The 12,208-nt window shown below is 31.3% G+C and overlaps 2 protein-coding genes across 3 annotated transcripts; one reads left to right on the top strand and one right to left on the bottom strand.

The window, feature by feature from the left end:
• Window positions 1–1,532: 1,532 nt before the first annotated feature.
• Window positions 1,533–7,307, top strand: LOC115949623 (vacuolar-processing enzyme alpha-isozyme-like). 2 transcript variants are annotated; one of them, XM_031066900.1, is made up of 10 exons: window positions 1,533–1,561; window positions 4,609–4,836; window positions 4,943–5,107; window positions 5,215–5,371; window positions 5,492–5,577; window positions 5,706–5,902; window positions 6,066–6,114; window positions 6,375–6,584; window positions 6,720–6,926; window positions 7,022–7,307. In XM_031066900.1, exons 2-10 carry the CDS (start codon window positions 4,624–4,626, stop codon window positions 7,172–7,174), a joined length of 1,437 nt encoding a protein of 478 aa, XP_030922760.1. In that variant the 5' UTR covers window positions 1,533–1,561; window positions 4,609–4,623; the 3' UTR covers window positions 7,175–7,307. The 2 variants fall into 2 exon arrangements, with proteins under 2 accessions (XP_030922760.1, XP_030922759.1); XM_031066899.1 differs by lacking the exon at window positions 1,533–1,561 and adding an exon at window positions 1,874–1,944.
• A 464-nt stretch (window positions 7,308–7,771) lies between these two features.
• LOC115994082 lies at window positions 7,772–12,208 on the bottom strand. Its single transcript, XM_031118108.1, has 4 exons — window positions 12,122–12,208; window positions 10,861–11,030; window positions 9,153–9,253; window positions 7,772–8,474 (listed from the first exon to the last, which is right to left on the bottom strand). Exons 2-4 carry the CDS (start codon window positions 10,956–10,958, stop codon window positions 7,978–7,980), a joined length of 696 nt encoding a protein of 231 aa, XP_030973968.1. The 5' UTR covers window positions 10,959–11,030; window positions 12,122–12,208; the 3' UTR covers window positions 7,772–7,977.

The raw sequence follows: 12,208 nt of genomic DNA, 5'->3' as shown, positions 1-12,208 counted from the left end.
GATTTGTCTCCATCAAAGTTGTAATTTTATTTCGATGATCGTTTCAGTTTGTTTATTGGAATAAAATATTTCAATATTAGTGTATTTCAACATACTGTTTTAGGATTATCTCTACTTTCATATTTTATAGAGATATATGTATATATATATATATATATATAACATGTCATTAAAAGGATTTAGGAAATGCAAATTGTTAAAATTAATATATTTAAAAATATACTATTATAGTGAATTCTCAAATATTTAATCATTTCAACTAATTTAAGCATACAATTATTTTTTTCAAATTTTTTATTATATGTGTTATTAAATCTACTTTTGCCTTTTAATACTATTTTTGTATCAATTTTTGCCAAAAAGGGCATGAGAAATAATGTTATATTCCAAATCAATTCTTTTTCCTTTTGATATTAAGTATTCTTATATAAATTTTATAAAATTAATTATGTTGTAGTGGTACACTCTTGCCTTTAGCTAAGGCTTATAAGGTATGAGTGGGGCGCATCTTTCTTCGATGTGGGAACAAGTCTTAAAAACTGCTCACGTCACTTGCAAAGAACAAAGCAATACGGGTCTTTCGGCCCCAAAGCGGACAAACAGACTGCGGGTGGATCTTCCCCTACAAACTGTATAAATTATTTGTATATAAAAAATTAGTGTACTGTCTATAGGTAATTCATTCATGAAAAATCAATTCATTTACCCATAAATACATGACAATTTAATTTTTTTATGGGAACCTATGACAATTAATTTATACATTGATATAAACATTAAGTTTCAATTTTGATGAGTTGGAAGGATAAATTAGCAGAACCATTTTTTTTATAGAGAAAACAGTTAGCAAAACCTTAGACCCTTATGACTAATGTTTTTGTTTATTTCAAAGTATAAAGTGTTTGAAACGGCTATATTTTTTGGCATGAAACTCGTGAGAGTTATGTTTGTGGCATGGAACTTGTGAGAGTATATATATATATATATATATATATATAATAGGTAATATTTAAAATGGAAGTCATATCCTTCTTCATTTATAAACAAAAAAAGAAAAAAAGATCAGAAGCAAACTTGTTATGTATAACTAAGAGAGAAGGCACCAAAAAAATAAAAGTAAAAAAAGACTGGTGGATTTTTTTATTGATCTTGAGTTTGTTGATAATTTTTGAAGACCCCAACTATGTATAAAAATCAGTTGTTTGCCTTAAATGTAACTAATTTAACAATTCAATAAAAACAATCATCAAGAGTGGACGCCATATATTAAAACTATCTCTTTAAAAAAAAAAATCAACAAATCCATGCCTCATTGCCCAACCACCTTGACTCTAGTCAAAGCACTTGATAAGCTTGGTGACAATATTATCCCACACAATGCATTGCCGTAGTGCCATATTGGGTAAATATTAAATTAAGAATGTGAAGCTAGCACTTAGGACTTAGGTCTTATGCAATTTAGTCAAAGATTCCTAGAACCTAAAAAAATTCGAACCACCAAAATAATTAAGAATGTGAAGCACTTAGGCCATAGCCAACTCAGTCAAAGATGTTTGCATAGGTCACGTTTATAACATTTCTTTGGGTTTTTTTTTTGGTTCCCTTTTCTAGAAGAAATTGATTAAAGAGGAATGTTAGATGAAACGCATTTAAAAGATATCATCATTTTTTTGAAACTTTTAATACTTAACATGTAAATGGCCTATGACAAACCTTCCAATTTTGTTTAAAAAGTTTTGTATATACAGATGAAAAGCACTTAGTGCTCATAACGTACCATCATGTTCTTGCCTATATCGAAGATTGAATCTAAACCATTCATTTGGTATCCTCATACTCTATTAATATGTTTGTCTTAATGAGTTAATTACAAGATTTCCTTTGTGTTAAAGAGTTTTGAGTGAATTCATTCCTTTAGAGAGTTCTGTGCATGCAAGTCCTTTGGTAAGTACGAAGTATATTTTGATTATTTTCCTTTTCTTTAATTTCCTTTAGTCCTTATTTAGATATTCTTCACAATTCTTCCTTCTTTTAATTATACATGTTTCTTTCTAATTTTAAATTAGAGAGTCTTATTGATTTCCTTTTTTATGTTTAATTGCCTCTATTGAGTTGAATTAATTCTTTAGATAGCCAAGCATGTTGTTTATCTTTATACTTAAACAGAATTTTGAGGTGCTCTAATATTTTTTGTAGTGTTTTGAAGGTCTTCTATTGAGATTTGCTTAAGTTTATATTTATTATTATTATTTTTTCTAATCACATGATGTGCTATTGTTTTATTGACCAAGAATATCATGTCATGTATGTGCTCAATCAATTTCAAAATTTATTTTCTACATTATTTCATTATTATATTATTCAATAATTTGGTGTGCGTTTGATAAAGGAGTTTGAGTAATGTTGTTTGTAGTTTTTTGAAATACACATGGGTGAAAAAGTGTGTGAAAATGTGTGTAATGTTATTTAAAAACTGAAAATGAGTTGTTTTACCACTTTATCAATCATGCCTTAATTTTGTTATTGATAAGGATGCTTCTTCTTTCCAAAAAGGATCTTGTAGTTGACATGAGTCATGACAAATACTTCTACTTTGTCATGAAAGATTCGGTGGTGAAAGCAGTCAATAAGCCATTGCCACACCACCGAAGTTATAGTTTTTATTTATCGAAAGATTTTATTTTTCATTTAATGGCACCGAAATGTGATTTTATTTTTAATACGTGATGTAAAAGAAGCTTAAAATTTATTCATCACGTGGGTGTACTTTATGATATTTATTTTCCAATAGTATTTAGAGGGAGATTGAATAGATATATAGTCTACTCAAAAAAAAAAAAAAAAAATCAAAAATCAAAGAATCTTAATGAAAGACGGTCAAGACAAGAAGGTGTTAAATTATTTTATCATGAATTTTAAGTAATCACGTATTTATTCCCTAATTTCTCGCTGCTTTCAATATTCAGATGAATTTTAAGCTGCATATACATCTCCATCTCAAAAGAAAAATACAAAAAAACTGCATATACATCTCTCTCTCTCTTTTTTTTTTTTTTAAAAAAAAATTCTTATATAGATAAAAATCAATTGTTAATAAATTTTCATTTTAATAAGTGTTTTTTCTTCATCAATGCATACCAATCACAACATGTCGGCTAAATGTGTAGGTATATATAAATGATGATAAAAATTAGCTGTACCGAGTCTAAGTGCCCATTTGGTTTTACTTTTTAGCGAAGAAAAAAAAAAGATAGCTTTTTGTAAACATATATTTTGGCCTTTAGTGAGTCTTTAAAATCATATTTAATGGCCCTATTATTGTGATTTTACACGTTTTGCATCTTTTGAGATGAAAGACGCCCTTAAAAAAAAAATTGAAGTTTTTAATAGGGCACTTGGTAAGAGATTTCTAGTAACATTATTTGTATCTTTTAGAAATATGTTTGGGTAAAAAAGTGTGTGAAAATACGTGTGATGTTGTTTAAATACTAAAAACTATTGTTTAAACAATTATAACAAACTGCCCTTTAAAATCTTCCAAAATCATAAATCTGAACAACAGACTACTCTGAATTACAATATTAGATTCTCAAAATAATTTTTTTTTTTGCAATATTAAAAAAGATATAGCTTTTAAAAGACATTATTAGTAATGTAGTACATATGTATTCACAGCCCATTTGCACTATTTGTTTAGTATATTTCTAGAGGTTGTCGCAAATTTATAAATATCCACAAATAAGCTAATAATTATTGTCGTTATTCTTATTATAGTTGATAGAGAAATTACTTGAAAAATCATATATTTCCACAAAAATATGGCAGTAAACATCTATATACTAAAATTGGAGGAACACGTATGAATTCCCCGTCTTGAAATATGAATATTTTCACTTACCCGTACTTAAAAATTGTCCATAAGTTTTCCTGTAAATTTAGAGGGAAAAAAACATATAATTTTTAAAATAAAATCCTCTAATTTTTGGTATTGTTGTTTTACTCAGAAAAAGAGGAGTTTTGGTATTTGAAACTTCATATTGGTTGTTAAAACGTGTTCATTGTCCAATCTCTAATTTTATCTTGAAATATTTAATCAGGCAATTATCTCTTGAAAGTAAACTACTCTCTCATTGTAACTATAAAAGTTATTTGTGCTGTACAACTTTTTAAAAAATGACTTGGAAAAAAGAAGAAGATAGATTTTGGCTTGAGAAAAATTTAATTATGTGCATTATCAATATATGTTATATATCCCATAAAAAAATATAATTATTTGTATATAGGTGCATGACACTATTGATCACTTATTCATTAAATCGTGATTCTTTGTACTTTGGTTCGACTAAAAATGTTCCACAGTGTACTCCTAATAATATCATTTAATCTTTTTCATTCATCTTGTTATAATTTAGATGTAAGACCATAAAAGTTCTATAAAATGTCATATTTTTTGCAAGAATTATTTACCCAGCTTCGTACCAATCAACTAGTTATCTCTCTCTCTCTCTCCATTTTTTTTTAATGACTAAGTATTAATCTGCTATCACATAAACAATAATTATCACAGCTTCTATTTAATTATCAGCTTCTAAACATGCTCCTTTACAGGTTGTCTAAACCACGATGATTTGTTCTGGGCATGGTGCATTTATAGTACTTCTTGCACTTTCATGTTTGATTGTGCCTATCACATATGCATCCAAATTACCATCACAAGTACTGGATTTCATTCATGGTGGTACTATAAAAAATGCTGGTTGTAACACCAATCTCAGTGGAAAGAGATGGGCGGTTCTAGTTGCCGGATCAAAAGGTTACTATAATTATAGACATCAGGTATAGATTTGACAAAATTATTTACACTTGTTTGAACATATAAGTGTTTTTTTTTCATTAGCAAAAATAACTCAGTAGTTTTAAAATTGAATTTTTGGAAATGCAGGCTGATGTATGTCATGCATATCAAATATTGAAGAAAGGTGGGTTAAAAGATGAAAATATCATTGTGTTCATGTATGATGATATTGCATTCAATGATAACAACCCTAGACCTGGTGTGATTATCAACAAACCAAATGGTGGTGATGTTTATGCAGGAGTGCCCAAGGTCTTTTCTGCTATAGTTATACAATTTCAATTATGAGCTTTTTATAACATCTATTAACATTTAACAATATTTAATTATATGAGTTTAATTTATATTTCTTCTTGTAGGATTATACAAAAGACCATGTTAATGCAAAAAACTTTTATGCTGTTATTCTTGGAAACAAAAGTGCCCTCACTGGTGGTAGTGGTAAGGTAGTGAATAGCGGACCAAATGACCATATTTTCATATATTATACTGACCATGGAGGTCCTGGGGTACTAGGTTAGTAATTTTACTTTATATACCAAAAGTTGGATTGAATAATACAATAGTCATTTTTAATTTGAAGGTTTTTATTATCAAATACTAAGATAATTGAGTTCATCATACTGTTTTTGTTAGCGATGCCGACTGGTGAATATATGTATGCCAATGATCTTAACAATGTGTTGAAGAAGAAGCATGCAGCAAAATCTTACAAAAGCATGGTAAGTTATCGACTTATAGTGATCCCCTCAAAAATGATTAATTTGCAATATTTAGCTTGTTTAGCAGTATTAATCTTTTTTGGGGTTCAATTACTTAATATGGTTTTATACTAACATGAAAATTATAGGTATTTTACCTTGAAGCTTGTGAGTCTGGGAGTATTTTTGAGGGACTTCTTCCAAATAACTTGAACATATATGCAACTACAGCATCAAATGCAAGTGAGGATAGTTATGCAGCATATTGTCCAGAGGATTCTGAAGCTGTTGAGAAATATGACACATGTTTGGGAGACTTATATAGTATTTCCTGGTTGGAGGATAGGTATGCAATATTTTGTATCATTATCAAATTCATTTACTCTAATAACCTCTCTGAAAATATTATTGCAAAACAAATATAATTAGTTCTAATGATTTTATATTAAACCCGACACTATTTTTTTTTGCTATGTGGCTAATTTTTGGAACTCAAAATTTTGGAGCAGTGACAAACATGATTTGCGCCAGGAAACTTTACAGAAGCAATATGAAGTGGTAAAAGATTACTTCCTCTTGTAAATGTTTTACAAAACCTTATATTAAAAATATCATAGTTGAATCTTAAAATAGGTCAATTATGTATTGTAGACTGTTTTTAAGTAATTATAAATTGAATCTTTTTGTAAATTTAAAAAAGAAACTAAAGAGCTTGCCTAAGAGGATTTCTAGATCTTCTTGTTAGACCCTCTATTGCTATGTCTCTTTGTCTTTGACCAATCATCAAGTCAACCAAAATCTTATGGATGCAATTACAGGTTCAAAGGAGAACAGTAGTAGGTGTTTCAGATCGCAGTTCACATGTAATGCAGTATGGAAACAAAAAACAAAGTAATGAATGCCTCTACTATTACATGGGTACAAATCCTACAAATGAAAACTATACTTTTGTTAAAAATCCCTCTTCACCATCAACTCTGAGGGTTGTTAACCAACGTGATGCGAATCTCCTTCATTTCTGGCACAAGGTTTTTCGTCTTTCAATCATTTGTTACTACTACTTTCTCATAGGTTCTTTAAGTTACATGTCTCTTTTTTTCTTTTAACAAAGTAATAATCATACTTTCTTCACCTTAAAGTCACTTTCATTTTTTTTTTCTTAGTACCATAAAGCCCCTGCAGGCTCTCATGAAAAGCTTAAAGCTCAAAAGGAACTAAATGATGAGATTTCTTTAAGGAAGCATGTGGACTACAGTATAAATCATATTGGAGAGCTTTTGTTTGGAAATGGTAATAGCTCAAAAGTGTTGGAGACTGTTCGGCCAAGTGGGCAACCTATTGTGGACGATTGGAATTGTTTTAAGATGCTTGTAGGTCCTTGATTCATTCTTTCAAGTTTCATGTGTAGCTAAAATGCTAACCTCATGATTTTGATGTTAATATTTTTACCATTTTCATGCTGCAGGTAAGTACATATGAGAAATATTGTGGATCATTATCAAAATATGGAACGCAACACATGCGAGCAATTGCTAATATGTGCAATGCTGGGGTTACTATGAAGCAAATGGTTGCAGCATCAACTCAAACTTGTTTTAAGATACCCCCTACTTATTAGCATTTCTACAAAAATAGAATAAATGGATCAACCTAGATTTGCTTATCCTGCTCTAATGAGCTTCAAATGTATGTGTGTGAAATTTAGCAAGCTATTGGAATGGATGTGTCTATATTCTGTGAATGTAAGTAGATTTGTTATATGACATTTGAATACAAAAGTATTAGAAGACTAGTCCATTATAACATATAAAGATAGTGGGCAGGATAATTCGCCTAAAATTTGTGCCAAAATATTTGAAGGAAAGAATTGAACCTCTTAACAATCACTATTAGACTAACTTATGTTGCATTAGTGAATAAAACTAAATAATAAACAAATAAAAAAGAAATGAGAACAATAGCGGTACATAAGTATTTCAAACTAAAGAGAATGAAACTGTAAAAGCCTACAGTACAAACTTGAAACTGCTTATTTACCTTCATCTCATTTATAAACAACTGAATATGTAAGTATGGTTACAGAAAATATATGCGTGTATGAATAATACACCTAAATGATTGCATCAATATGAAGCTCCAAATTCCATAATGATAAAAGCGTAATAATGTTCTTTGTGCTCAACGTCAAATTTTAGCCTCAACCACACCACCCCCCCCCCCCCCCAAAAACACCTTGTTGTGCCTTTAGGCCTTAAGACAAAATCACAAAACGAAGCCCAGGAGAGAGGGTTGACCTTGTAATTCTTACACTGACACAGACACTCTAAACTAGAAATTGCATTTGTTAAGTCAAAAATTTTATAATTACTTCAATTTTAAAGACTGCTACAAACCAAAGCAGTATCTCCAACCATGATATGATCATTTAAACCGTCTCCTCTTGAAAATCCCAGCATCTTTTCGAACATTTCTTACCTTACTCAATTGAAATTGTCTTGAGCTCCTTAATCTTTGAGATCTGCCCCTAACATGAACAGATACTTCCCCAGTCTTCAACCTTACATGATGGTGATTGTGACAGTGTCCACTATGCCTACTTGAAGGGTAGAGAGATCTCCGAAGCCGATCTTTTCTTCTCTCTCTGACCGACTTTTGCTTTCTACTGACATTTAGATGATGATAGTTATCTAAAAAATCACTTTCATCACTTGAACTGTACCCTAATTCAACATCTTGAAAATGGCGCCTACGCCGGCGATTTATCCTCTTGGTATTCTTTAACTTGTGCCACAAGAAACAGCTAATGTCTTCTAAAGAAAAAAAATATGTCTCACATGCTGCCCAACACATCTTACAAAGGCTTCTTACTATGCATTGGCAGATCCCCAACTTGAACAATAAGTAGAAGAACAACAACACTGATGCAGAGAAAAATATAAATAAGCCATTTCCTTATCTTTAACTAAAAAACAAAATTATGCAATTTAATGGCTAAGCAGTCATTTCCAATTTGTAATAGATTTACATCAAGAATCTGATAGAGCTAGCACAATGTGCTTCAAGTAGCTTATCTGGCAATGGCAGAAAACAGTGATATGGATAAATGCCATAAAAGAGAAGGTAAAAAAAAGCATGTATTAGTCTATTATTTATGGTTAAAAGTGAATAGTAGGACCATAAAGAGTGATGTGTGTATATGTGAGTGCATAAATGCATATACAGTGTGCATGTGCGGACATACACATAAACATTGTAATAAGTTTCACTTTAAAGGGTTCTAGAAGTAAAATTCTTCTAACAAATAAAGGGGAAAAAACAAAAGTTTCTTCTTGTTACAGGAACATATCAAACCTTCAGAAACAAATGGCAATCCTAAAACTCAGACAGAAAAATTAGCAAGCCTGGGAGAAATAGTGAAGCAGAACCAGGTCAAGTGGTTGAAATGTGTCCGTCAAAGAAAAGGAAAGGTGGACTCATCAGCCCACATGATGTTTGCAAGGCTAATCATTTGAAATTAATGGAAGCAATATTTAAAAAAAAAAAAAAAAAAAAAGGTGGAAAAAAACCATCAAGAAAACTTAGGACTGAGGAATTACTTATGTAGCAAAGGACCAAGATCATTAGCAGTTTCAACAGGTTGGAGACACATAAATGCTCAATGAAACATACTACATCCCATGGTCCTGAACAAACACCCCTGCAAAACAAGCAGATCAAAGTCAAAATAGAAGAACCAGAAAATCGATAACTATGAAAATGCATGCATGATAAAGTTACATTATCCATGATTGTAGTGGGTAAAACATGAGGACCAAAAACCTATCTGAGCCGACTAAAGTTTATGTTCATAGGTCATAACCACATTTAAAACAACTAATAATGGTTTTCTTTAAATCAAAAAGATTGACCAAAATAATCCCCCCAAAGTATCCTTTTGTCTCCTTCTCAGGGTCCATGATAATTTGCCCAATTGTGAATGGACTAATTATTTTAGAACAGGGTTGACTAGATGATGTCATCAGATGTAAGCAATAATCTTTTTCTCCATAAGCCTATCTAAGATCATTTTAAAATTCTATCTGTTAGAATACACCTTTAATGCATAGGAATACTTCTCTCCGTTTTCCCTTTCTAAGGGGACTAACTGCAGACCACAAATGTCTCAAAAGATTCTGGTAAGAAAGGAACTGTTGGTCACTATTGTTTCAACATGTCAAAATATATGGAACACAGGCATGAGTTTCCTACCTGAATACACAAAGCTTCGGATTCTGTGAACCAAAAAAAAAAAACTATATGGAAAGGTAGAGAGGCTTAAACATAAAAATTTCTTCAACTTCTCTCTCAGCTTTAATTAACACAATGCCTGCATAATACTTTGTTTTATGTTCAAAAGTCCTTTCACAAGTTTTTGATATCAAGGTTTGAAAAACTGAACTGAATGTCTTTAAAACAGTCACCATTGCAAGATAAGGAACCTACAATTTTATAACTTGCAATGTTCTCATGTGATTCTTGAGCAAAGGCAGAAATGCCCCTTCAGTTATTTGACACTGGCCAAGTAGGTAGAGAAGTCTAATTTCCAGATAAAAGGATGCACAAGTTGGTGACTCTTGATGGAACAAACCCCAAATCTTTGGCTCCCATGTATTAATGTGGAAGGAATCTTACATAGCAGTGAAAGGTTTAGATGGAATAAAAAATAAATATTCTGTTCCCAAGGAATGTTGCGAGTTAAAGGAAAAAAATGAAATAGTTCCTAATTCCTATATGGCGAAGAAGGCTTTAAAGTGAATTTATATGAGAGTTCGATGTTCAGTTTTTTTTTTCTTTTTTTTTTAAGGAGCCCGACAGGGTCCCCCTACTGACTTGGCCCGGCCAACTATTTCAAGATGCATCCATGTAAAAGATCCACCTGACCCACATGCTAAATTCCTTTATAATTAACTAGAGGTGAAAGAGAGGCTCACCATTCACACATCAAGCACATACTCATAAAGCCTGGTGAAACACATTTAAAAGATAAGGCAAAGTGAAGTACATATATTTTCATTCCTCACAAATAATTGCTAGAGTAGAAGACAGTTGCATCAGTGTTTGAAGCTTTATATCAGTAATCAATTGTGCCAAGTAAGAATAGACACAAAGGGAAAATGTGAATAGAATGAAAATAAATTGAAGCCAATCTCAGTGCCTACTGAGCTTCTTTCAACTTCACAACTTAGTTGATTGAGTGTAGCAGAGCCCAACACTAGTAACAGACAGTATAAAACATGAAACTTAACAACATGGAAGTTTTCTTACTCGCATGATGCACCAAAGATAGTCTTGACTGGAGCTGCAAATGCACTTCCAATAACACCTCCAATTCCATTTGCAGCTTTACCAATTACACCCCCCATTGTGAAATATTTCCACAGTCATGTCTCATTCAAAAGCTGATATCAATTGATATTAGCTCCAAAGCAATTGCACTGAGAAAATCAATGGCAAAAAATAAATATTAGGTAGCAAGTGGGAGTTTTAAAATATAGAATAAAGTAAAAGGTTATAAATGGTACCCAATATTGCTACAAAGTTCAAACCTATTGTAGTTAATATGTTTTTCCCATTCTTATCATTAAAAATGCAATCTTTCAATTTTTCCAGCACCATAGATTCCAGAATGCAAATTTGTTCCTTAACTGATAGTAACTGATAGTCCAAAATTATTTCCCAAATTTGGCCATAAATTTTGAAAATGACAGGGCAATGAGGTCACATTTTACAAGCACACAGAAAATAAAAAACTTGAAGGACAACAGGATGAACAACATTAGTTAAAGTAAGTTCATACCTGGGTTGGGGGGAAATCTAAAAAAGGATTAAAGTCCAGATTCCATTGCTCAAAAAGGGACATCAGAAATCACATAGTACTGAAGGCATTCAAATCTCAATCTCGTTCAAGAAGTTAGCCAAATAATCCCAACTAGCCTCTGAGCAAGTGCTCACGCTCGTGCTTAGAGGCTTTTTTTTTTTCTTTTTTTTTGTGTAAAAGTTATTATTTAATTTTCATTCATCATCATTCGGGATTGCTACATTTTCCAATTGTAAACCATTCCACTATTTACAATCATAAAACTGACCAAATAAAGAAAAAAAACGACATTTGAACCATCAATGTAAACTTGATTAAAAATATATCATTATGAACCAAATCATGGGGTCCATACACACACATACATATAATGCACAAATACATGCCCATATATACATGCTCTGATATTCATAGCATCATATAAAACCATTTCCCTACATCCAACAGGCAACAGGCAACAGTGTAAAACCTAACATATCAAAGAATTTTGGAACTTCTTCATAAGACCCAAGATTTCATTTCAATCCTTATATAAATTAACATAGGTTACATCTTTCATCTTTGTTTCAAAAGTTACACATGTAAAGAAAACAAAAGGCAAGAAGAAACACTGGTATTAAGAATATTTTACCCCCCAAAAAATTGGTAGTAAAAATAGGAAATGGACAAAGGGACAAAGCAGAAGTTTGCAATAATCTATGTTCTAACCTGGAATCTGATTACAGAAGCCAAAGAGTTCTCAGTGTGTGCAATCTTACTATCAAAAACAGACTCTGAGAGTGGTAACGGTTCCAG

Source organism: Quercus lobata, chromosome 6, assembly GCF_001633185.2.
Source record: "Quercus lobata isolate SW786 chromosome 6, ValleyOak3.0 Primary Assembly, whole genome shotgun sequence".
In the NCBI taxonomy this organism is placed as follows: Eukaryota; Viridiplantae; Streptophyta; class Magnoliopsida; order Fagales; family Fagaceae; genus Quercus; species Quercus lobata.
Note: the sequence above shows the minus strand (reverse complement) of the source record. Positions and strands in the feature narration are given on the sequence as shown.

Coding starts and splice junctions, on each gene's coding strand:
- LOC115949623 (XM_031066900.1), top strand. CDS start 4,624: ATGATTTGTTCTGGGCATGGTGCATTTATAGTACTTCTTGCACTTTCA. Junction 5,108..5,214: donor TTTATGCAGGAGTGCCCAAG/GTCTTTTCTGCT, acceptor TTCTTCTTGTAG/GATTATACAAAAGACCATGT. Junction 6,585..6,719: donor TCCTTCATTTCTGGCACAAG/GTTTTTCGTCTT, acceptor TTTTTTTCTTAG/TACCATAAAGCCCCTGCAGG.
- LOC115994082 (XM_031118108.1), bottom strand. CDS start 10,958: ATGGGGGGTGTAATTGGTAAAGCTGCAAATGGAATTGGAGGTGTTATT. Junction 9,254..10,860: donor ATCTTTGGTGCATCATGCGA/GTAAGAAAACTT, acceptor CTTGTTTTGCAG/GGGTGTTTGTTCAGGACCAT. Junction 8,475..9,152: donor CTTGGTCCTTTGCTACATAA/GTAATTCCTCAG, acceptor TCTCTGCATCAG/TGTTGTTGTTCTTCTACTTA.